At 40.1% G+C, this 26,025-nt stretch overlaps 1 protein-coding gene across 14 annotated transcripts in view; it reads left to right on the top strand.

The window, feature by feature from the left end:
• The window catches only part of VPS13D (vacuolar protein sorting 13 homolog D), a 244,880-nt gene that overhangs the window by 39,749 nt on the left and 179,106 nt on the right, over positions 1-26,025 (top strand). For all 14 annotated transcript variants that reach the window (XR_011535561.1, XR_011535551.1, XR_011535547.1 and 11 more), the window contains 8 exons: positions 1,545-1,635; positions 3,227-3,353; positions 5,683-5,863; positions 15,712-15,894; positions 20,380-20,602; positions 23,121-23,331; positions 25,430-25,601; positions 25,786-25,898. Coding sequence is in view for 10 of the 14 variants with exons in the window: in XM_070603023.1 (XP_070459124.1) it covers positions 1,545-1,635; positions 3,227-3,353; positions 5,683-5,863; positions 15,712-15,894; positions 20,380-20,602; positions 23,121-23,331; positions 25,430-25,601; positions 25,786-25,898 (1,301 nt within the window). In the remaining 4 variants the exon portion in view is untranslated. The remainder of the gene's footprint in view (positions 1-1,544; positions 1,636-3,226; positions 3,354-5,682; positions 5,864-15,711; positions 15,895-20,379; positions 20,603-23,120; positions 23,332-25,429; positions 25,602-25,785; positions 25,899-26,025) is intronic.

Below are 26,025 nucleotides of genomic sequence, written 5' to 3'. Positions count from 1 at the left end.
TAATTTTAGAAATGGAAGTTAGTTCTAGAGACTTGATCATGTTTGGTAAGAACACTTGGTAGGTGGTGCTGAGCGTGCCCTGTTGCCTTATGCCAGGAGGTGTATACAGCATCTGGTTGTCCCACTTGGTGTTGCTGAGATTCATGTTGAGAGTGGGTTCAAGTGATGATAGCCAGATTCCTCCAAACAAAGCATTTTTAGACCCAGCGTATGTTATTTTGGTGAGTTAGTGACTAGAGGTTTTTTTATTTGCCCCCTTCTTGTTAATTTTGTTCTCTTCTGTGGTCTATGTCAAGAAGCTTACTCCTCTGTGTCTCTGAGCGGCAGAACCTCTGTGGCACTGAGTGGCCCCAAGGGGACTGCTCCATCTATAATCATACCCTCCTTTTTTCTCTGCCTTCCTCTAAAAATGTTTTTCCTTCTTCCTTTCCCCGTATTATTTTCTTTCTTTCTTGTCCTGTCTTTTTTCCTGCTAATCATTCATTCATCGGCCATCTGCCTCTCGCCTCCTTTGTGGCAGGCGTTAAAGATAAAGGCACAGCCACTGCCGTTCGGAAGCAGTGAGTGGGAATTGAGGTTTGATCTGCTCTCCGCCTTCTCTCTCCTTCCTTGACTTCAACCAATGCCTTATCCCCAGTAATGGCACTCAGGTCCCTGCCTCAACAAATCCTAGACGTATAGTCCTTTTAGTGCTTAAAATGACAGTATGACAGTACTGGATTTATTTGTTACAAATAATGCTGTTCTCAAGACAGGGGATTTTGGTTTTCTTCTATTTATAGTTGTCTCTTGGGAAAAAGAAATCTTTGATTATGGTTCCTAGGTAAAGTCTCAGTTGGTCAACAGGGGCTTCTATTAAATATTTGTCTGAACACATTAATATTAATCATATTTATCATTTTTCTTTGACAAATTTCTTGGAGTGGACTTGACTTAATCACTCTGTAGTGTAATATTAAAGATGATTGCAAAAATGAGAAGAATTGTTTCATACTGTAAATCATTTCACTGAGAGAGACTAGACAAGGTAACCACAGAGAAGGCTCCACAGAACCTGGAGTTTTTTCTTTTTCTTTCTTTTTTTTTTTGAGGAAGATTAGCCCTGAGCTAACATCTGCTTTCAATCCTCCTCTTTTTGCTGAGGAAGACTGGCCCTGAGCTAACATCCTTGCCCATCTTCCTCCACTTTATACGTGGGACGCCTACCACAGCATGGCTTGCCAAGTAGTGCCTTGTCCGCACCCGGGATCCGAACCAGTGAACCCTGGGCCAGCAAAGTGGAACGTGTGCAGTTAATGGCTGCACCACCAGGCCGGCCCCAGAACCTGGGTTTTTAATTGCCCGGTTGCGTTCCTTTCTTATCAGCCCTCTCAAGTTCTGGTCTGACTGGCTAAGACAAGCTGAAATGAAATTGGCATCAGTAAAAGCCTTGCCTGCAAATGTCCTAAGCCTGTCTGAATCTTCCTCGATTTTGTTCTGCCGTCTGCCTGGAAGACAGCTCCCCCGCAGTAATGTTTGCCTTGCTTTGTCTCCTGTGTTCTTAGGTTCATTCACTCTCTCTCGTGCTCAATAAGACCACCAGTGAACTTGCTAAAGCGAATGTGTCCAAATTAGTGGCACACCTGGAAATGATCGGTAAGTGGGGAAAAATCAAACGTGCAAAATCTGGTAAGAATTTGAACGCCTTCCTCACCGATCTTTGTCGTCACATGCTAAGTAGGGTGTGGATCAGTGACTTGGTTCAGTTACTGGCCTGGCCGTGATTTCGTGGTGCTGGTTCCCAAATCCTGGCTTATGGATCAGAATACCGGGATGACTTGTAAAAATGCAGGTGCCTGGCACGACTCCCTCCGTATCCCAGGAATGCGATTCTGGAGGTTGGGAGGGGACCCTTGCATCGATCTTTGTTTTTAAACAAATTGTCTGTCGTGACTATATAATTTCTTTCTCCAAATTGGAATGTTTTTGAAGGTGAAAGGGGGCATTATTAATAATTACAAAGTGGCAATAAAACGCTGTTCCTTCCTTAAGCAACTGGTAATGAAATAAAGATCACAAAGCTCAAATGTGGACTCTAGTGAAACAAGAATAGCTTTTGGAGGAAGGAGTAAACTGAAATTGAAATTGCCTGCCTGGTGTAAATTAATTTATAAACGCTTCCTAGAAGAGATAGGTCTTTACAATTGGGGGGAACTTGGGTATTTTTGTTCGAGGACATTGAGCCCCAAATAAGTATGTGTCTTTGATTCATTGAGAGCAGAACTAGCAGGCCAAACACAGCCACCTGAGTCATTGCTTTGTTATGCTGATTATGCTGATAAAGTTTGTTTTACGAAGCAGCAGTTCAGAATGTCCCGTTCAATATCTACACCATGTTAAGAATGATTCATTAGACGGTCACATCCAAGTGCATGTGTTTCAACGTTCCTTCTTTGTTCTTCCCACCTTCCAGGGGCTCCACTCTTGTAATATCAGACTAGTTTCAAATCTATGCCTCCAGTGTCTATCTCATTAGTTTTGCTTTTTTTTTTATTATTAAAGATTTTTTTTTTAAATTCCTTTTTCTCCCCAGAGCCCCCTGGTACATAGTTGTATATTCTTCGTTCTGGGTCCTTCTAGTTGTGGCATGTGGGACGCTGCCTCAGCATGGTTTGATGAGCAGTGCCATGTCCACGCCCAGGATTCGAACCAACGAAACACTGGGCCGCCTGCAGCGGAGCGCATGAAATTGACCGCTCTGCCACGGGGCCAGCCCTAATTTTGCTTTTTTTATTAAATCATACCAGAATCCACTTAATGTTGCTTAATACCTGACATATCTCTGATACTCTCTCCTTTATTCTTTTATCCATAGTACAATTAAGCGACCTTATGCTAATTCACTAATTCTAATTAGTGGTCTAATCTCATTAAAGGTCTTATCCTTTAATTTGTGTATGCGTTCAGTTTAATTCCTTTCCCCTTGTAAATGTTCAAGTGTGATGTCGCTGTGTTATGTCAGTTCCCTTTGGACTTCTTCACTGAGACAGTTTGAATACTGCATAAAATATTTTTTCTGGGTGTATTAGAATACACCCAAAAAAATTGGTTTTTTTTGCTTTTGCTTTTGACATTTAGTTTAATAGTGAAAATTCTGAGGCATGTGTGTATCAGTTTTTGTTCTGGACGTATTGAAGGTGTATGACAAAAAAAGATGCATGACGTGTTCTAATTTTCGCCTTCCCAGAGGGGGACCTGGCCTTGGAGGGGAGTCTCGGGAGCCTGTCCCTCAGTGACCTCACGGCCCACGGAGAGCTCTACAGGGAGCGCTTCACTACCAGCGGGGAGGAGGCTCTCATCTTCCAGACTTTTAAGTAAAAATACCCATCCTTTCTCACTTAACATTTTGTTATAATTACTTACTGTTTCAAATTCTGGTTGGCTAAACAAGGAAGAAAAGTTTTTAAAAATTTTACCTTCTTATGTAGAGTCAAAATGACCTAGTTGTGGGGAATCCTGATTTATATTAAATGGATCTATCTGCACTGAAGTGGGCTCTCAGGCTTCACAAACAGGTGGGGTAGGACTCAGATAGTTCTGCTTATTGAAGGGCCTGAGCTCTCGTGCTGGCTTTGCACTAACTTGCTCTGTGACCTTAGGCAAGTCACTGCATCGCCGTGCATCAGTTTTCTACCTAAATATTGAGAGGACTAAGTGGGATCAGTTCCCATCTCGCTCTGAAAGTTCTGGAATGATTTCAGCCTGAGAAGGTTATTGAAGATATGGGTGATAAATTACATTATGTATTTTTTTTCTGTGTAAACACAATCTATATTGAATCTTATCAATTTTAGATTTTAGAAGTCATCTTTAGCCCTATCTAATTATTAAAGGATGGTTTTCTCAGAAGGCAGAATGTTTAAAATGGTAGTTTTCATCCTTTTTGGGAGCTGTTAGAAAATGTAGATATATAGCTCTGTCCCCAAATATTGTGGTCTAGGATAGCACTCAGTCTTTTTTCTTCTTCTTTTTTTTTTTTCTTGAGGAAGATTAGCCCTAAGGTAACATCTGCCACCCATCCTTCTCTTTGTGCTGAGGAAGACTGGCCCTGAGCTAACATCTGTGCCCATCTTCTTCTACTTTATATGTGGGACACCTACCACAGCATGGCTTGATAAGTGGTGTGTAGGTCCACACCCATGATCTGAACTGGCAAACCCTGGGCTACCAAAGTGGAATATGTGAACTTAACTGCTGCGCCACTGGCTGGCCCCTCAGTCCCTTTTTTTAATGTTTCAAAGTGACTCTAATGTTCAACCAGAGTTGAGGAAAACTGTTCTAAAGCTGTCTAGGACTTCTTTTATTTTCAGGAGGAGTATCTCATACTCTACTGAGAATTTAGATTGATTTGTTTATATTATTACCTACCATGGTAGCATGGTTCTATAATAAATATAGAATATAAACATAACTAATATAAAACTGTTAACTCGGGGCCAGCCTGGTGGTGCAGCAGTTAAGTTCGAATGTTCCCCTTCTTGGTGGCCCAGGGTTCTCTGGTTCGGATCCTGGGTGCGGACATGGCACCACTTGGCAAGCCATGCTGTGGTAGGCGTCCCACGTATAAAGTGGAGGAAGATGGGCACAGATGTTAGGGCCAGTCTTCCTCAGCAAAAAGAGGAGGATTGGCAGCAGATGTTAGCTCAGGGCTGATCTTCCTCAAAAAAAAAAACCTCTTAACTCTGCCTGGCTCTAAATAAGTGCTCAGCAATTGTGAGTGCCTTTCCCCAGTGACTATGTCCTGTATACTAATTTATTATTGTGATACCATGTTCCATTAAATTCAAAACCATAGTGAACGTTTTGTAATTTATCTTTGGTTGTAGATGCTGAAACTCTTTGGCCTACATTTCTTTTTTTTTTTGTTAAAGATTGGCAGCTGAGCTAACAACTGTTGCCAATTTTCTTTTTTTTTCCTGCCTTTTCGCCCCAAATCCCCCCATTATACAGTTGTATATTTTTTTAGTTGTGGGTCCTTCTAGTTGTGGCATGTGGGATGCTGCCTCAACATGGCCTGATGAGCGGTGCCACGTCCACGCCCAGGATCCAAACTGGTGAAACTCTGGGCTGCTGAAGCGGAGCGCGGGAACTTAACCACTCGGCCACGGGGCCGGCCCCTGGCCTCCATTTCAATGAAGTAAAACGAAGACTTCTGTTTGCACCCAGAAGACAAATTTCCCCAGAAACATTGGTTCTGTTGCCTGATTTTCTTTACCAGTTGTTTCATGGCCTTATTTTTATTATCTTTCAAGCCCGTATTGTCACAATCCTTACCAGAACAGAGACAGCAGGAGTAGTCACTTTTCCTTAAAGGCAGGGAGAAAGAGGCCCAGGTGGAAGGTGTGAACCACAGGTGGCTTTTGAGTGAGTTCTGGAGTCAAGAGTGAGTTTAGTGCCCAAAGCTGCCACCTGTTTATAGCCCTGGCTGTCACACCAGACTTATTTAATGTCCTCAACACGTCGCTGAACCTTAGAAAGGGAGTAATTACTGGAGTTTGCTGTGTAAAACCTGATTGCGGATTTCTATTATAGTAGTTGTAGCTGTTTTTTAGGGAAACCCCTAAATCAACCCAAGTTCTCTGCAAATAGTAGCTTGTTTTCCTGCAAATACTAACCTGTATCTTGCTGACGTCTTACTCCTAGATATGGGCGGCCTGACCCTCTGCTCCGGAGAGAGCACGACATCCGAGTGAGCCTGCAGATGGCCTCCGTGCAGTACGTGCACACTCAGCGCTTCCAGGCCGAGGTGGTGGCCTTCATTCAGCATTTCACCCAGCTGCAAGATGTCCTAGGGCGCCAGCGAGCTGCTATTGAGGGGCAGACGGTAGGTCGTCTCGTTGGTCCAAGTTGCTTTTCCAGTTTGACTGATGATGGAACTTTTAAGCCTCTAGAGCTAAATTGGAAAATTTCACTGAAAAGAGTAAAGATAATTAGGTAATTTTATGCTCATTAATGTCCTCCATGTGGCTGATCATCTACGGAAATCTTGCTGTAATTGAAGAGCTCATATTCCTTATTCGTTATATCCTGTTTACCTTTAGAGTTTAGCTTTAGCTTTCTCTAAGAAAGATAAATGAAATTTATGGGTAACACTTGAGACTCCTGGGCCCTTCAAGGACTTTAGTGGGGCTGCTTCTCTTGGAGAGTGGTCCTGAGGAACGTGTCTATTCTACAGGGAGGGTTTTCCCAAATAGATTAGAAGTCCCCAGACTTCTAGTTCGTGGCTGCCTTAATGTCTTGGAAAGTTTTTCCGTGGCACATCCTAGGCCAAAAGAAACACCTAATGGCCTTTCCATTTACAGAATAATTAAGTCTAAGCAACTTAAATATGTATGTCCTAACAACTTAGTAGCTGTTTCAAAACATACCACATAAATGCATAATATTTTTATTTCATTCTCCAATAGCTACAGTTACTTACTAGTAGGATGTATGTGCCTCTTGGGCACTGCACAACTTCTCAAACTTGGAGTCAGGCTGGATGTCACGACCCTCATTTCCAGTTCCACATTTATTTTCTTATGGTACTTGCTCTTTATTGTAGTGGCTGCTTGAGACGTAGCTTTGCAATGATGTGATATCCTTGAAAGGAATGCAGCGTGATTTAACAGTGAATGCGAACTACCTCAAGCTAGTAGTTTGTCCAGTGTCCGACAGATGATGTGTTTCCCTCAAAAACGTAAAATGTCCAGGCTGGCAGCTCACCTGTGACTCCAAGCCCGTGTCCTGTGATGTCTTGGCACGCAGTTTGGGAACCACAGAAAATGATGATGTAGTTATTTGGAAAACTTATTTATTTATTTTTAAACTTTATTGGGTAAAAGATTATAATTTAAGGAATAGATAGATACTGCTTTATAGTGGCACCTCTAAAAATTTTATGTTTTAATTTAAATTAAATTTTGAGTATGTTGTGTATTGATTTGGTATGGAATCAAAGTGAAAAAGGGCATATGAGGGGAAGTCTTCTCAATTACTTCTCAGATTCTCTTCCTGGAAGCAACCAATGTGACTGGTTTCCTGTGTATCTTCCAGAGAATGTATTTTTTTTTAAAATATAAAAATAGTGTGATCAAATTATAGGGAATCTGGAAAAAAGAATTAATCTTACTGATCTCCTAGCACCATAGGTATGTTTTAATTTATTTTTTTCCTATACATGTTTCCATGGTTACAATCATGGAGTATGTAACCTTTTTTTCCTCTCTTTAGAGACTTAAAAAAAAATTTGGTATTTGACACATATAAAAGAATATCTGGGGGCCAGCCCTGATGGCCTAGTGGTTAAAGTTTGGCTTGCTCCGCTTTGGCAGCCCTGGTTTGGTTCCTGGACGTGGAACCACACCACTCATCTATCAGTGGTCATGCTGTGGTGGTGGCTCACATAAAAAAAAAAAAGAGGAAGATTGGCAACAGATGTTGTTAGCTCAAGGCAAATCTTCCTCAGCAAAAAAAATAAATAAATAAAATTTATAGCATGTATATAAGTTGTAGCATGTATCAAATTTCTAAAGTTACCAAGTATGATAATAAATTTACATCCATGAACCCAGCACCAAAATAAAAATTAAAACATTACAAAGATGCTGCCTGTGTTCCTTCCCTCCCTCATTCCCCTGTCAACTCCACAGGAAACCACTGTCCTGATTTTCGGGTCTCCTAGTCCCTTAAAAAAAAAAAGTTTCTCTATGTTATCTTTTGTTTTCCTTGTTTTGATCTTTATAAAAATGGTATTAAACTGTATTTAATGTTCTGTGACCTTTTTTCGGTCACTTAGTGTGTTAGTATTCTTTCGTGTTGTTACATCTGATTGCACTTCCTTCATTTTCACTGTCGTATTTCGTTGTGTCTGACACGGATGACTTACCCATTCTCCTGTTGAAGCTTCGGGTTGTTTACAGTGTCCTAGTGCTGTGTACCGCATCTCCGAATGCACATGTGTCAGAGCTTCTCTGATACTTAGGAGTGGAGTTACTGGGCCTTAGGGTATGAACATGTTTGTCTTTATAAGAGTGTAAGACTGTTCTCGAAAATGGCTGTCTCAATGGCACGCTCCCATCAGCATGTGTAAGAATTCCTTTTAATTCTGATCCTTACCAACACTTGTATTGTCAACCTTTTCATTTTGGGCCAATTACTGAGTGTAAAACGGTATTCCGTTTATGGCCTACATAGGCTTTTTAGAAAAACTTTTAATTGAGGAAAATCATACAGTCCATAGAGTGAAGTATGTGAAGTGTGTTAATTTTATGCATACACTTTTGGAATCCAGTTTCTTTTCATAATCTTTTTCCATCTTGCTTTGCATTTTTCTTAACTATCCTATTTAATAACTGTATAATCCATCATGTTAGTTTACTTAATCATTTCCTTATTTTTTAACATTTGAATTGCTTCCAGTTTGCATTCTTTTTTTTTCTTTAAAGATTGGTACCTGAGCTAACATCTGTTGTCAGTGTTTTATTTTTACTTTATTTTATTCTTCTTCTTCTTCTCCCCAAAGCCCCCCAGTACATAGTTGTATATTCTAGTTGTAGGTCCTTCTAGTTGTGGCATGTGGGATGCTGCCTCAGCATGGCCTAATGAGCGGTGCCATGTCTGTGCCCAGGACCCGAACCAGCGAAACCCTGGGCTGCCGAAGCGGAGCGCCCAAACTTAACCACTCAGCTGTGGGCTGGTCCTGCAGTTCTTATTCTTACGAGTAATGCTTCCATGAATATCTGTGCACATAGTTTTTATTTTTCAAATTATTTTTATAGGGTTGAATCCTATAAATAGTATTGTTTGATCAAAGTCGTGAACATTTTTGTGACTCTTTAATACAACTTTGCTAAATGTTGTCTGCTGCAATTGTTATGTACGTTTAAAACAATTATTTTTACATGTTTAAACAGTGTTATTGTGAGGAACCCTTTGGGTTTGGGTTACGAAATGAGACACTGCATTTCTGAGTAATTAGGGTAAGCAGAAATTAAACAGATAAGTCTTTTAAGCTTTGGTTTATCAAATTATTTAAGACAGGCAAAAAGTTAAAGGAATGTTTTTCTGTTTTGAATGGTGCTAAATGTGTAGGCTTTGAAGGAAAGCTAATCTTCTCAAGGATCTTTAATCCTAGCTGTTTGAATTACTCGGATTTATAGAGAGAGCTAAAGACCTACTTTTATTTGCTGATAAGATTAAGAGGCTGTTTTGTTTGGAATTTAAATTCCTTTCTCCTAATATTGTACTGGTGGCAGGTGGTATCGTCTACCTTTGACTTGTAGCTGGATTTTTATTCCTGCATTTTCTAGTGTCTGTAATCCAGTAGCACTTTAAATTTCTTTTTAATCTTGATGTTTGAAATTAGAATATCATGTACCTAATTTGATTAGGCCAAATATAAATTGTTTCCTTTATTTTTTAGCCCACAGTATGATACAGTTTTCCTGTGTCTTCTGCTTTACTTGATGCCTCTTATATTAAATTTCTTTATTCACTGAGCAACCAGGAATGCAGATTTTTGGTGGAGCTAAGACATGTAATTTAGGAATCTTGGGACAAGAATCTGGAGTCTGTGTGTTGCCGCTGTCAGCTGTGTCACCATCGGCAAGTTATTTTCTTGCTGTTCTTCTGTTGACTCAGGTGTAGGAGGAAAATGGAGATAGCAAAAATAAGTGTGCTGTACGTTCGGTTAGTAATTGTTTATGTTAAAGTGCTTTCACGTATGTTCTCTCACTGGATCCTTACAACAACCTTGTTTGTTCATTTCTTCACCTATTTAGTGAATGTTCCTTGAGGAATGATGCGTCCTACAGTCTGCCGTGTGCTAGGAACATAGTGGAAAACAAGAAAGACAAAGTCATTGCCCTCATGGAGCTTGTATTTTAGTGAGAAGATAGAAACAGGAAAAGAGAGATCATGAGTTATGATGGTACGCGATGAGGAGTAGGGGTGGGTGTGCTATTGCCATTAATAGGTGAAGAAACCGTCACTCCTCTCTGGTCGTCTGGGACTCTTAGCTCTGGTTAACTCGTCATTCTGTTCTTTTCCCATTAACACGTAACTATTAAGGCATGTTAAAAAAGTAGGAGCTGTACAGTATGCCAGTAATAGTTTATTATTTTTGAATCTGAAAGTTAATATGTTGAACTCTAAAAAATATAGTTGTGGGGGCCGGCCTGGTGGCACAGTGGTTAAGTGCGCACGGTCCACTTCTCTGCGGCCCAGGGTTCGCCGGTTCGGATCCCAGGTGCGGACATGGCACCACTTGTCAAAAGCCATGCTGTGGTAGGCATCCCACGTATAAAGTGGAGGAAGATGGGCATGGATGTTAGCTCAGGGCCAGTCTTCCTCAGCAAAAAGAGGAAGATTGGCAGTAGTTAACTCAGGGCTAATCTTCCTCAAAAAAAAAAATAGTTGTGTGTGTAAGTGTATAGGAAAAAAGACTAAAAGGATGTTGTGTTGATGTGCTAATAATAGCTGTCACGTACTCCCTTCTCGGTGTTTTAGGTGTGTTGTTTCATTTAATCCTTCTAACAACTCTTTAAGATAGGGGCTTATTATTAGTCCCATTTTACAGTTAAGGAAAGTGAGACACAGAGACCTAGCAACTTAACCAGGATCACCAAGCCAGTAAGTGGCCAGAGCGAGGATTCAGTCTCAGGGAGTCAGGCATCAGAGCTGCTACTCTTGACTCCTACACTAAACCACCAAAATGGTCACGGTGTTTATCTGTGGTGCCGAGATTATGGATGATAGCAGTTTTTTTCCATTTGCTTGTATTTTTCCCATTTGCTTGTCTTTCTCTTCTAAGTTTTCTACAGTGAATATGAGTTAATTTGTAACTTGTAATTTTAAGTGTGAAATTCACTTAAAAACAAAGCAAACAGGCAGTAGTCAGGGGGTGATAGACAGTACTGCCAATCATGTACAGACAGAAAGTGAAAACAGTATTTATTGTGTTGTAAATTCTCCTGACTTATGCACTTAACACCAAAAAAAGAAGAGCCTTTTATATATTATACAGGCTGTATTTTTCTCTCTTTTTAAAAAGTAATATCTGTTTTTTTGTAGACAGTAGAAGAAATATCAACAAAAAAATATGAATAAGAAAAGTATCTGTCTTGTTCTCACTGTTTTGTGATCTATATTTTTCATTAATCCATATATGAGAAACATTTCATTGTATTATACATGATACTTTTTGTCAGCTTTATTGTGGTATCATTTACTTACAATAAAATTAACCATTTTCAGTGTACAATTCAATGAGTTTTAACAGTTGTATACAGTCTTGTAACTACAACCACAATCAAGATTTAGAACTTCTCTATCATCCCACAAGTTTCCTCACGCCCCTGTGCAAGCAGTCCCGTAGCCCTCATGCCTGCGTCCTGGCAGCCATTGGTCTGCTTTCTATCACAATAGTTTTGCCTTTTTTTTCCTATAAACGAAGTCATCCAGTGTGTAGTGAGTTGTCCCTGGCTTCTTTCACGCAGTGTAATGCTTTTGGGATCCATCTGTGTTGTTGCAAGTATCAGCAGTGCATTTCTTTTTATTGCTGAGTGGTTTTCCATTGTTTGAATGTAACATGATTTGTTTATCCATTCACCCACTTGATGGACATTTGGGTAGTTTCCAGTTTTTGGCTATTTTGAATAAAACTGCTATGCACATTTGCATTCAAGTCTATGTGGATGTGTGTTTTCATTTCTCTTAAGTAAATATCTCGGGGAGGAGTTGTTGAGTCATACGGTAACTATATGCTTAACGTTATGAGACGGTCTTTTCAAGATTATTTTGGCTGTTCTAGATTCTTTGTTTTTCCATACGAATTTTAGAATCAGTTTGTCAGTTTATACAATAAACCCTGCTAAAATTTTGATTGGAATTATGTTGCATCTGTAGGTCAATTTTGGAGATTAAAAATTTTTGAGTATGTTATATGTTGGTTTGGTATAGAATCAAAGTGAAAAAGGGCGCTTGAGAAAAGTCTTCTTCTCAATTCCTTCTCAGGTTCTCTTCCTGGGAGCAACTAATATGACCGGTTTCCTGTGTATCTTCCAGAGAATGTCTTTTTTTAAAACCTAAAAATAACATATTCAAATTATAGGGAATCTGGAGAAAGCAATTAATCTTTCCAATCTCACAGCACCATAGGTATGTTTCTTGAGTATGGCATATTTCTCCATTAATTAATTAAATTTATTTAGTTTCTCTCAGCAGTGTTTTGCAGTTTTGAGTACTAGTCTTATACATCTTTCATTTAATTGATCCCTATACATTTCATATTTTTGATGCTATTATAAATATTAATTTTTAAAATTTCAATTTCCAGTTCTTCGTTGACTGTACCTGGAAATACAGTTGATTTTTCTACTTTGCACCCTGCGGCTTTGCTAGACACCCTTATTAGTTTTAGTTCCTTTTTTGTAGTTTGTTTAGGATTTTCTACATAGATAATCATGTTGTCTGAATAGAGTTTTACTTTTTCCTTTCTAGTCTGTATGCCTTTCATTTCTTTTTCTTCCCTTAGTGCACTGACTAGACTCCAGTACAATGGAAGTCGTGAGAGCAGACATCTTTTCCTGATTTCCAGTCTTAGAGGAAAAGCATTCACTTATTCCAGGGGTTGGCAGACTATGGCCCAGGAGACTGCACACACGTGTACACACACATGGAAAGTTTTATTGGAAAACAGTCCTGACCATTCATTTACTTATTGTCTTTGGATGCTTTTACAGTTTTCTTGATTTGCTCAAGGTTTGTTAAGGATTTTCACATCTATACTTGTGAAGGATATTAGTTTGTAGTTTTCTTTTCTTGAAAAAAGAGAATGCCTTTTGTGGTTTTGGTAACTGGGCAACATTGGCTTTGTAGAATGAATTGGGAAGTGTTCCCTCTTCTATTTGCAGAAGAGTTTGTGTAGAATTGACCTTATTTCTTCCTCTGTGTATTCTCGATACAAATCCTTTGTTTGATGCAAGTATTGTGAATATTTTTTCCCAGTCTGTAGCTTTTTAAAAATTTTATTTTTCAAGTACTATTTCAAAAGTTGTTTTCGGGGCCAGCCTCATGGCCGAGTGTTTAAGTTCGCGTGCTCTGCTTCGGCGGCCCGGGGTTTTGCCGGTTTGGATCCTGGGTGCAACATGACACCGCTCATCAGGCCATGCTAAGGCGGCATCCCACATAGCACAAGCAGAAGGACCTACAACTAGAATATACAACTGTGGGGGGCTGGCCTGGTGGTGCAGCAGTTAAGTTCGCACGTTCCTCTTCTCGGCGGCCCCAGGTTCATCGGTTCAGATCCCGGGTGCAGACATGGCACCACTTGGCCAAAGCCATGCTGTGGCAGGCGTCCCACATATAATGTAGAGGAAGATGGGCATGGATATTAGCTCAGGGCCAGTCTTCCTCAGCAAAAAGAGGAGGATTGGCAGCAGATGTTAGCTCAGGGCTAATCTTCCTCCAAACAAAAACAAAAACAAAACAACAACTATGTACTGGGGGGCTTTGGGGAGAAGAAGAAAAAAGCATTGCTTTCATTTGTAAGTATACAGAGCTGTATAGATTCCCAGCTTTATTTTATGTTTAAAAAAAGTTTTCAAGATTGCCCACCTGTCTACATGCTCATTAATTTGGGATAAATTATTTTTCTGCTGGTGATACTGCCAACCAACATTTTCATTATTGGGTTAGCCAGTGGCTCATCTAACTCTTTTTTCATTTTCTTAATACTATTTTTTGAAAAGCACAACTTTTTCATTTTGCTGAAGTCAAATTTTTTTCTTTTATGATCGGGTGCTGTGTTTTATCAAAGAAATCTTTGCTTACCACAAGGTGGCGAAAATTTTCTCCTACGTCCTCTTTTAGAAGTTATATATTTTAGATCTCTTCCATTTTGAGTTGCTTTTTGTGTATTTTGTGAAGTGAGGGCTGAGATTTTTTCCCCCATATATTTATGTATGTATCATTATCTCCAGGCTGTTCTTTTCCTGTTGAATTATCTTGGCATTTCTGTTGAGACTCAGTTGACCGTTATGTGTGTGTGTGTGTGTGTGTGTGTGTGTCCTCATTCTCTGTTCTGTTCCCCTGACCGACACTTAGTTGTGTGTCAGTACCGCCCTGTCCCGATTGCTGTTGCTCTGTGGTCTGTCTTGAAGTCAGGTGGTGCAGCTCTTCCTATGAGATTGTTCTTTTTCAAGGTTGTTTTGGCTATTCTAGGTCCTTTGTTCTTTTATGTGAATTTTAGAATCAGCTTGTCTGTTTCTACAATAGAGTCAGCCAGGATTTTGATTGGGGATGCACTGAATCTGTATATCTGGAGAATTGACATCGTAAGCATTTTGAGTCTTTGGATCCTTGAGTATGGTATATCTCTCCATTTAATTAGGTCTTCATTTTCTCTCAGCAATGTTTTGCAATTGTAACGATGTTTTGTAAAGTTTTGTATGAGTCTTACACTTATTTTGTTAGGTTTATGTCTAAGTATTTCCAATTTTTGATGCTATTGTAAATGATAGCAATTTTTTAAAAATTTCAATGCCCAATTGTTTATTGAAAGTATAAGAAATGTATGCAAATAACTCTTGTATATTGCATGTTGAGCTCGTATCCTCTAATCTTGCTAAACTCAGTTATTCTAGGAAGTTCCTTTAGATTCTTAAGGTTTTTTTTACATAGATGATTATGTTGTCTGTGAATATGAGAATTTTGGTTTTTCCTTTGCAACCTATACGCCTTTTTGCACGGACTAGGACTTCTGCTACAGTGTTGGATAGAAGTGGTGAGGTGGATATCCTTGCCTTGTTCTTATCTTAGGGGAAAAAACATTCTTTCACCATTAAATATGATGTTAGCTATAGATAGTTTGTGTCATTTTTTTTTTAAGGAATCTGTTGAATTCATCTAATTTGTCAGTTTGTTGGCGTGAAGTTGTTCGTAGGTTCTCTTATCTTTTTAATATTTCTAGGTTCTGTAGCAACGTCCCACACTCCTTCCTGATAGTGGAGATCTTTGTTTCCTTCCCTTTTTCTTTATTAATATAGGTAGAAGTTTATCAGTTTCAGCAGTATTTTCAAATCACCAACTTATTGAGGCATGTGTTTTGTATACTCCTTAAGAGTACTTGTGCACTTGAAAGGAATGTATTTTCTATGGTTGTTGAGTGTAGTGTTCTATAAATGTTTACTTGATTTTTCTCTCTTGTTTATATTTTCTAAATAACAGTTTCTGCTCTTTATTATTTTCTTCCTTCTGCTTAGGTTTATTTTACTTTAACTTTTTCTAGCTTCTTAAGATGGAATCTTTTGATGATTGATTTTAAATCTTTATTCTTTTATGTAAAATAAGCATTTAATGCTAAACATTTTTCTCTAAGTACTGTTTTAAGTGCATCCTATGAATTTTAATGTACTTTTTTGTTTAAGGTCAAAATATTTTTCGTTTCTCCTGTGATTTCTTCTTTGACCCACGGGTTATTTAGAAGTGTATAGTCTAATTTCCAAATATTTGGGATTTTCCATCATCTTCTTGTTACTGATTTCTAATTTAACTCCATGTTGGGCATAGAATACACTTTATGTGATTTTAGTTGTTTTAAATTTATAAATTTACGAGACTTTTGGGAACCTAAGGTTATTTGATTGTAAAATGAGGGAATTAACTGACCGTCTATTTTCCCTCCTCTTTCAGGTGAGAGATCAAGCCCAGCGCTGTTCACGGGTTCTCCTGGATATTGAGGCCGGTGCTCCTGTTCTCCTTATCCCGGAAAGTTCTAGATCAAATAATCTGATTGTAGCAAATTTGGGGAAGTTGAAAGTCAAGAACAAGTTTCTCTTTGCTGGTTTTCCTGGGACCTTTTCCTTACAGGATAAGGTGAGCAATCGGTATCCGTTCCCTTTTCGGTTCAACTAGTACTTGAACACCAGTTGAGAAATTCATGTGTTGCTGTAAGACGGTTCCTAACTGCTGTTATTTTTGTAGCATAGGTGATGTGAAGAATATTTTTTTGACATTTCAATTAACTTTTTAATAGGGGAAGTGTAAATTATAACCCTTACTAACTGTAAGTATTAGCTTATTTTAAAGAACAAGCCAACAGAGCCAGCCTCCCATCTTTATAATGTTTTCCTCACAGGTTGACCTTATAATAATCAACTTTTTACATTACATGGCTTTCGTCAGAGGACTTGATTTGGCCCAATGTTTATCTGAAGCTGTTTAAAAATACCTTAATAAAATCTTATAGAGTATTTGCTTTACAATTTAAAAGTACTTTAGCACTTATTTCTTACAACGTTTAGAGGTAATTGGGATGAAGTTTGTTGTTATTTTCATTTTACATTTGGAAAAACTAGGATTTGAGAATAAATGATAAAAGTAGGAGCACCTAATAAATTATAGACAGTGCTGGGAGCACCTTGGACGTGGTGTCATCAGCCCCTCCCTCCATTTTTGCGGCTGAGGAGGCTGAGTAACACTGCTGGACCTAGAGGCGGTCTCGTCCTTCCTGGAGTGTGTTTTAATGAAACCTTGCTGGTTTCGACGGCAGCTTTTTATTCTATCTGCTTATTCAGTATCAGAAAAGCACTTACTGAAATTCCCAGCTAGTTGTGTTCCTGTTTAGTCTAACGGCCCATAATATGGGGAGAGAGAGCTTTTGAAGGAGGACATACATAAGATTTGATTGTAAGATCTTGACTAACGGTAATACTAGTGATAAATAGCTGATGTTTGTTGAATGCTTATTATACATCAGCCTGTGCTAATCTCTTTACGTATTTGTTCATTTTGTCCTCATTAACTACCTAAGAGGTGTCTGGTATTATTAACACCATTTTTCCTGATAAAGAAATTGAGACTTAGATAGGTTAAGTCATTTCTTTTGGGTTATACAGCTAGTAAGGAGTGCAGTGTGGACTTGAGACTTTGATGTGTCTGCCTTCAGTATGTCCTCCGTGCTCTTAGCCTGATCCGATTCTACCTCCCAGTGTGAGGACTAGGTTTATGGGGCAAAGGCTGTTCCTGCTATGTCTCTCACTGGCCCTTTCCTGAATGGCTGTAGCTCTTTTGAATTTTCTAAAAGGTATGGCAGTGAGTTCATTAAAATAACTTAGATGGACGGACTCCAAAGATTATCACAGAAAAGATATAAATTTGAGCAGTTACTTTTTGAAAGAAAGTGACTAGGGTGGTAGTCCTTACCAGGACTTTGCCGAGGACCTAACCTGAGTGAGAAAGTAATAGAAAGACCATATTTGTTGATAATACCTAAATTCAAATAATGTTATTATTTTCAGATTTCTGTCTGCATATTTTTCTTCGTTTGTTTTACTTCTCACTCATCCATTTACTCACTATTACTAACCTAAATGTCCTGAACCGGACATATTGGATTCAGTGAGTGGGAATAGGTAAGGAGACGAGTGAAGATGAGAACCACGGGACCATGTTCATGTGTCGTGACCTTGGGCTCAGGACCGAGTAGGGGTGTTTGGATGAAGGGTTGGAGGGCAAGTTGTTCATATATCACCTCACTTCCAGCGCTCATATAAACCAGTGTTAGTTGATGAGAGCAGAGGGTGAAACCAAAACAGCAGTTTCGCAGTGCAACGGGGAGAGCACGGCCAGGTTCACGGACGTGTCTTCAGAGGCGTGATGGTTGAGAACTCGCGCGTTTGCCTTGCTGCAGGAAGCCCTCCTGTTGGGTAATAGGCCTTACTGCCAGATGCTGCTGTGAAAGCTGAGAAAGAAGCTTCTGCTTATGTATATTTCTTAAGCTAGTAAAAGTAAAATCAGTCCCCATCGCTTTCCCAGTCGGCCTAGGAGAGGGCTGGTCACTTTGGTCTTATGAAGAAGGTCTGTTTTCTGGTTGAGTGGCGAGCACTTTGCTGTTCACTGACTGGAATCTTAAAGACCACGGCAGAAAGATCCCTTCATGAAAAGAAAGACTGGTAACTGCTTCTAAAGTTTTGTACTCACTCTTCCTGAGTAAGAGGCATTTATAATTAGTATGATTAGATATTAAGCAAAAGTATCAGCGCTTGCGTTTGCACGTGAACGATGTCCCAGTGCCACCTCAGAATAGTGCGTCTTTGTTCCAGCTCTGCTGCCATTACTGCCCAAGGGAGAGTTGAATTCCTCCTTGGGAACCATTTTTGGAACCAATAGTAAGTTCTTTGTTATATATTTGTTTGTGGGAAATCTTTGTTTTGAGGCCTAAACTTTTTAGAAAGAGATCAGTTAGAGCCAAAGTGGGTGATCAAGTTCAATAATACCATTTTTGTTTCTCTGCTCTTCCTAAAAAGGTGAAAAACTGATTTTGTATATCAGATTTATCTATATGTGGGCTCATGAGCTGACTCTGAAGTTAGTCTCTAAAGAATTGCCAAAATATTTCAAGAAATTTTTGCAAAAGAGTTTCTATTTTGTTAAGTAAGCCAAATAACAGCACATAGTTTGTAGCATTTTAGTGAAAAAATTTCCCTGTATTTGTTTTCGAGGATTTGATTTTAAGTGGCAGTGCATACAAGGATCGCTTTTTCTTCAAGGTATAATATGCTTTTTTGCCTCCTGGTTATTCTGAAAATCCTTATGGGATTCAGCAGTCAATTCACACTCGTATACTTAAAGAAAATTTAAAATATCTTGTTGCTGAGGAAAGCCTGCTTATCACTTTTTTTTTTTGGTGAATCACTTCTGTGTAAAGAATTCCTTCTTAAGGTCCATTAAAAGCAATTTCTTTTTTTTTTTTTTAGCTCTAGGTAGTAGTTTCTTGGTGATCTTACTTTGTTTCCTTAAATCCTGGAGAAGCTTTACCTGTTCTGCACCAGTGGTTGTTCTGTGGAATTCCATAAGGGCTGCTTGGAGTGTGTCGCTTGTAACGTGTTTGTAATCAGATAAACCTGTCTGTGAAGCTTACCTCTCTATGCGTACAGTCAAGCTCGGTTGGTCTAAGCCCAGATGAAGTGACTAATGCGTGTACCTTATTTGCATGTGTGAGGTTTGTCTGCCATGCGTTCCAGTGGTTAAAGAACAGGAAACAATCCTGAGCCCAAAGCTTGCACATGGGTTCTTTGCCTTTGAGTTCTGTGACTCCTGTGTGTTTAGAATTGTACATAAATCCATGTCTTAATGAGCGCAGGTTTGAATTTTTACATAGGCTTTTCCTTTTATCTTTCTCAACTATAGCTTGTTCTTAAACCGTAATTTCTAAGTCAATCTTTCAAAAACTTTGAGTTAATCTCCTCAAGCCATTGATTTATTTAAACCAACTACAGAGAGGATGTAGAGAAGAATCAAATGAAAGAGCAACAAATACTCTTTAGAGTTTAAATAAACTAAGCAAGAGGGAAGGTTTCTAATGTTGGAATGCTTAAATAATAGCATTTACCTAGTAATTTGACTTGCAAAAAAATTGCAGAAATTAAGAACTGGTTTCTTTCACGGTTACATGTAATTACTACTCAAGATAACTGTGAAAGAGAGCAGTATTTTCATCTCCTTTTTAAATGCTGAGAGGAATAAACATACAAGGCGGTACTGTAGGGAAAACCGTCCTTCCCCTCCTCCAACTTGCTCTGAGAATGGATGGATTAAAACAAACCCATGATGGAGGGGCCACACAGATACGTAGCTCTGAGGCTTTGGTGAAGAGACCATGGGAAGTTTAAAAGTCAATTACTGAATCATTCTGGTGAAAAAGAGTTACCCCTGTTGAAATTAACTGAAAGTACGTATGTAAGAAAAGTGTGTAGTATTTTCAATAGAATTATAGAATTTATTTTACTCTGGATTAGCCCTTAATTTTAATGTTCTTGAACAGAAACATAGTAGGAATGGCTGACTGCCTGTGTTTTCCATTTTGTTTTCATTTGCACAGTTACTGAGAGATGAGAAATGTAAACCCATGAGGGAGACTTCTAGAACGTGCAGGCTCATTACCATAGTTGAGTTCCATTGGAGCCATATTGCTGTTAGACACATTTTCTTAGAACAATAGCCCCTCCCCTCCAGCCAAGCAACATATATCATATGGCTGAGTGATTTGTTTTTGTTGCCTTTGAGCTAGATTAAACCACTGGCAATTAGCATTTTGACATGCGCTCTTAAGCCAAAGATAATATCTTCCTGCACAATTGCTATAGTTTTCAACAAGTATTGAGTTATATGTAACATCTCTGCAAATAATTACATGTGGCATAAATGTCATGACCCTGTTACCCTTTTGTTGATGGGATCTGGGTGGTTGGGAAGTGCCCGGTGAGTCTTTGAAGAGCCCAGGGACTGGGATGGAACTTCCAGGATAGTAAAGATGTCACCTCCATTCCTGCCTTCTGTTTTTATTTTATTTCTTCCCAGGAATCTGTGCCTTCAGCTTCCCCAACGGGTACGCCCAAACACAGTCTGAGGAAAACAACCAGTGCGGAGGAGCCGAAGGGGACCCATTCCCAGGGGCTATTCGTGATGCCTCCTGCGGGAATGAGTCTAGGCAGCCTGAAGAGTGAGTTTGTGCCCAGCACCTCGACCAAGCAGCACAGGCAACAAGCCACACCCTCTGTCGGCCAGGTTTCCAGCAGTCCAGGTAAAGGAGGAGAAAGGAGCTACATAATGACGGCGGGGAAATTCATGAGGCCGGTGCGAGAACCTAAGGGGAGATGTAACCTGTACAAGCAGATGTCGACAAAGTGATAGTATTTCTTTAGTGATAATCTGATTTTGATACTGCTGTAGAAGGCTTAAGAATCTTAGGCTATGGATTTAGCATTAGACTTCTAAAGTAGGGTTGAATTAGCAAGACACAGTGTAAATAAAGAGATTTAGATTGTCTAGTAGGACTTTTTTCTTAGCGATCAGGATGGTTGCCACCAGATGGTGACAGTATTACTAGAACAATTCCTGCATCCTTAGACACATCCTTGCAAGTCACTATCCAGACATTGTCCTTGCAAGTCACTATTTAATTCTAAAAAAACAAAAGAACTCTTTTAAAAAATATTAATGTGAATTAGGTAACAACAGAAATACTCCGAGCAACAATTTTTAAAAGACGTGAACCATCCAGCCATTGGCGCTTTTCTCTAGAATTTAAGAATTAGTCATTCCAGATGAGAGCCTGATTTTGGCCTTTTAGTTTTTAAATGTGTTCTGGATGGGTGATGGTGTGGACAAGTGAGGTGCTGCTCCATGGAGCTAGAGAGGGAGGCAGAATATGACTGGCCACAAAGATCAGTCCAGTGTGGTTGGACTTTGAGAGCTGTGGGCCATGAGCTGCAGGAGGCCCAGTGTCTTGTTAGATAGACGTGAGGAGCAGTTCACTCCCTGCGGTGCCTTGTAGTGCTGGGTGACAGCACAGTGGTTTGTGGTTGCACTGATGGTGAAGTGGGCTTATCAGACTCATCATCATCACAGTAGCTGTTGAACTCTTATTACGTGCCAGGCATTGGGGCACATTCTTTACATAAATTATTGCATTTTGTCCTCATAACACCCATATAGAGTTTTATTTTTATCCCCATTTTACAGATGAGACAAAGGTTTAGAGAGATTAAGTAAGTTAACTTGCCTGCAGTTGTGTACATAGTAAATGGCAGAGTTGGACTGTGAATTTAGGCAGTCTGACTCCAGAACCTGAATTCTTACCCTACATGCTGTTTGCTACCAGTCTGTAGACAGAACTCATGTAGAGCAGGGAGCAGGGTGCACACACAGTGCGCTGAATAAATGTCATCTTCTGTTACTCTTGTTACGATGACAATGGTACTTAGGAATAAGGCCAGCCTTACATGTAGGTGGATGCCTATAACAAGTGCTTTAGGATGTTTTATGGAAAACTCTCTTTCCTAACAATATTTCTCCTCCGGATTTGCCGTTTGTTTCTGGAATTCTTCTGTGATTAAGATTGGATAAAGGTAGTGGTTTTCAGCCTGCTTCTGTGTGTCCCTGGGATTCCGCGTTGGTGTCCTAGGGAGTCTCCGAAGCCTTTCATTCCCATCCCCCGCCCCCTTCTACCAGATCAGCTCCGCCTTTATCTATTTCACATATTTATCAGTATAGCAAGAAGATCAAGAACTAGTTTATTTAATGCCTGGTTAATGCCAGGTCTTAGAATATTTTGTTCTCCTGTGTGTTAACATGCTGTTAGACATGGTTCCTGTGACCATGTGAATCATATGAGAAAGACATTAAGTCAGCATTTGAATATTGACGGATTAAGATAAATGTTACTGGAGAGACAGAATGGTGTAGGCCAAAAAAACAGAGAGGACCCAGGTGGGATTCAGAGGGGACAGTGACAACATAGGTAAGAGTGTTCAGACAGTGAAGAGCTTGGCATTTTTGGGGAAACAAAGGCCCGTGACCCTGAGGCTTCATGAGCAAGGTGGAGAATGGCTAGAGATGAGGTTGGAAAAGTAGGCAGTGGGCTTATGCAGGGTCTTCCGGGGACTTAGGGGAGTTTTACAGAAAGAGCTTTGGATTAAACATGGCCATTAAAGTGTAGAAAGCAGGAGAATGTTATGGGCTCATTGATTTTTTTAAAGGATTACTGAGGTATGTGGTGGGCAGAGTGGTTTTTGGGGGCAGAATGGAACTACGTAGGTGTGTTGGAGGGGAGTTTATGGGGGTCTAGGCAAAAAGGAAGGTGGTTTGGATTAGATCAGTGGTAGTGGAAAGGTTACACATGGTATTTGTTTGGAAACAGAAGTTTACTGCTGGAAGATTTTGTAAACCTTTGGGTAGCATTATCTCTACACAAGACCTCTGTAGGATATCCTTGGGAGGGATGCATGCTACGTCATTTTAGTCATAAAGCCTTTAGCCTCAGTTAGAGTCCCAGGATGGTAGTGAGACACTGAAGGAATGTGGCACAGTATGTGCTTAGTGTGGAGGGGTGCCAGGAGGAAGTGTCCAGCACATGGAGTGTTGCATAGAGAGGCCTTGGTGCCAGCATGGAGACTTCTGGACGCCCAGTTTTCTGAAGCAGGCAGTTCTAAACATTTTCCAAAGACAGAATGAACCTTCTTTGACATTAGTTTTGTTCAGGGCCAGCCGTCTCTGGGTCCCGTTTTCTTCATCGTCCCTCTTTCCTTGGGTCCCTGTAGAAGACCATGTCTGCCTGCTGGATTGCATTGTTGTGGATCTACAAGACATGGACATCTTTGCTGCAGAGAGACATCCACGAGAGTATTCTAAGGCCTCAGAAGACAACAGTGGAGACCTGATCTTTCCCTCCTATTTTGTACGACAGACAGGAGGAAGCCTCTTAACTGAGCCTTGTAGGCTGAAATTGCAAGTGGAAAGGAACTTGGACAAGTGAGTGTTTCGGATCCGAATAACTGTGTATTGTAAGTAGAATCTTAATAACTTGGAATTCAGTAAGGTAAGTCTATTAACGTGAGTCTGGAAGAGCATAGGTATTCGCTTATTTCTTCATGTATGAAACAAATGTTTGAGTCCTTACTGTGTACTAGACATGGCTCCTATGATGAAAGAAAAACTTCGGCCCCCACGGAGCTTACGTTTTGTTGAAGGATGTAGGAAGGTAAGGAGATGATTCTAATTTAGTGTTGGATTCGGTGTTATAAACCGTATGTGTAGGGTTGCAGCAGGTGCCTTGGAAACCAAGAGGAAGGGACGTGAATTTGGTGTGGATTTTGGTGGGGGTAGGGAGGTGGTGATGGCAGGGAAAGTATTTTGGAAGAAGTAACATGTGGATTATGTGTTGTGAAGACAGTAGATTCTGGACCTGCTATTGCTGTTTACCCTGGAGCTCCATTTCATCAGAGTAACTGTTTAGATGCAGTTTTGCCTATTTCACTCCATTAAAGCAATCTGAAAGTACTCCATAAAGACTAATGAACTGACTGTAATTTACCTTTTAATTGGCCTCAGAACACATGCTGCTTATTTCTGTGGTTTAGAGCACTGCTTCAGTTGTCATTTGTTCCGTATCTGGCTGGGAAGCTTCTTGAAAATAAATGTTCCTAGACCCTCCCTGAGACCACCAGAACCTGACTGTCCTTAACAGGGTCCTCTGCTGGTGCTTAGGCTTGCCTGGCCCATGTGCTGGACTGAGAGCTGCTGGCTAGTGTGTGATGTCTTTCAATTGGGGCATTAATTTTGGAGGAAGCAGCAACATTTGCATCTCAACTCCAGGGAAAGCTGCGGTGTGGCTGTAAAGTCATGAAGGAGATCTTCATTCGTAGCATCTAGAGAAGCCGTCTCCTTATTTGGATGGAGTATGGTTTTAATCCCTTTTCGGCCACTCCCTTTGCAGTTCTTGGGCTTGCTCAAGTCACTTGGTGTCACTTGTTCCTCTCTCTGTGGATTAATGATACGTTTAGCCGCTCTCGTTGGGTTTTTTGCATTTGATTCTTACTTGTGGTTCAAGTGCTCCCTGGCTGGTGTTCAGTTATGGTTGGCATGAGCTGTATTTGATTTTACTGGCTTTGCAGTCTTAAGAGGAGCTTCATTGTTTAGAAATCGAACACTTTGTTTTCTTTTCAAGTAATGCTTTCCAAAAAAAAAAACCTGTGCTTTGCTACTCTGCTTGTCTAAATGTTACCCACTTCTATCAGTGTTTATGTGCAGATGATTATACTCTGTTAGCCCAGGTGGAAGGTGGTAACTGAACACAAGGTACCCCATTAGCTTCTCACACCACGGAAACAGGAACCCAAGAGAACGCTTGAGAATCTTTTCCAGCTTTTCTTTGTTGATTGCGTCACTGGTCCTTTTTCTCTTTCTTGTATATACGTTTTTCTCTGTCGACAAAGTAACTTTTTATCTTCCTCTTCCACTTCACATCCTAACCCTCCGCTTTCTATACTCAGAGTGTAGTGTCTGCAGGACCCTGATGCTTACTGCACCCTTGGGGGAGCAGAGTAGAGAAAAAGCTCTGCAGTGTTGGGATGAGGTGTATTACCCCCTAACCCTGGCGTCTTCACTTTACTCCTGCCGTCTCAGCTAAGACAAGTAACTGATTCAGATTTTATCCTAACGTCCCATCTGGGCTCAGCATGAGACACTGGTTTCTGCCGTTAGTTATCACTAAATCTGATGAGTTACAGAGCTTGTCACTGTGCTTTATTGCATTCCCAACTGTAATGCTTAAGCTATTTCTGAGTCTCATGAGATTTTTCCTTATTAATAGATTACTTAGTTAACTCAGATTTGGGGCCTTTGTAAATGTATATTTTGGGAGGAAAGGGACTTTTTGTAGCTGAAGCATGACGCTTAGTCGTACCAATTTGCTTCATGGGAGCCAGGTGAAACTTTTGTCTTTGGAAGTTTGAAATTAACTGGTTGATAATGTAGCTGGCACATTTGAGCTTTTACATTTGAACGTGGGCTGTGTCAATGTTGAGTTAGTGATTTGTTTGTGAAAGTGACCTTTTTTCTTTTTTCATAGAGAAATAAGTCATACTGTGCCAGACATATCTATCCATGGCAATCTCTCCTCAGTTCACTGCTCCCTGGACTTGTACAAATACAAGCTGATCCGTGGTTTGTTAGAGAACAACCTTGGAGAACCCATAGAGGAGTTTATGCGGCCTTATGATCTGCAAGATCCGAGAATTCACGTGAGATCTTAACGTTCTTCCCTAACTCTCATAGTCTCAGTTGGTGGCCACTCTGTGTATAAATTCCTCAAATTCACCTGGGGAAAGAAGATGGAACAACAAGCAGATTGGATTTCTTGACATATTAACTCCATTTTTAGGTTGGCATCATCAACAGTAGATTGATTGCGTTTTCCCTTTGCAGACTATTCTGAGTGGAGAGGTGTACACGTGCATGTGTTTCCTCATTGATATGGTGAATGTAAGTCTGGAGCTGAAAGACCCAAAAGGAAGAGAAGGCGCTGGGTCCCTGGCCAGGTGTGGCTTTAATTGTATTCTTTTACAGTTATGGCAATACAAATAATACACATATTTTGCTTTAGCATAGAGTGGAAGTTACACAGTGGTGGTTCATGGCTGAATGTGGTCTGCAGAGTGCTTTCTG

The sequence above is a fragment of the Equus przewalskii genome, chromosome 2, assembly GCF_037783145.1.
Source record: "Equus przewalskii isolate Varuska chromosome 2, EquPr2, whole genome shotgun sequence".
In the NCBI taxonomy this organism is placed as follows: domain Eukaryota; kingdom Metazoa; phylum Chordata; class Mammalia; order Perissodactyla; family Equidae; genus Equus; species Equus przewalskii.
This window is presented reverse-complemented; position numbering and strand designations above follow the sequence as displayed.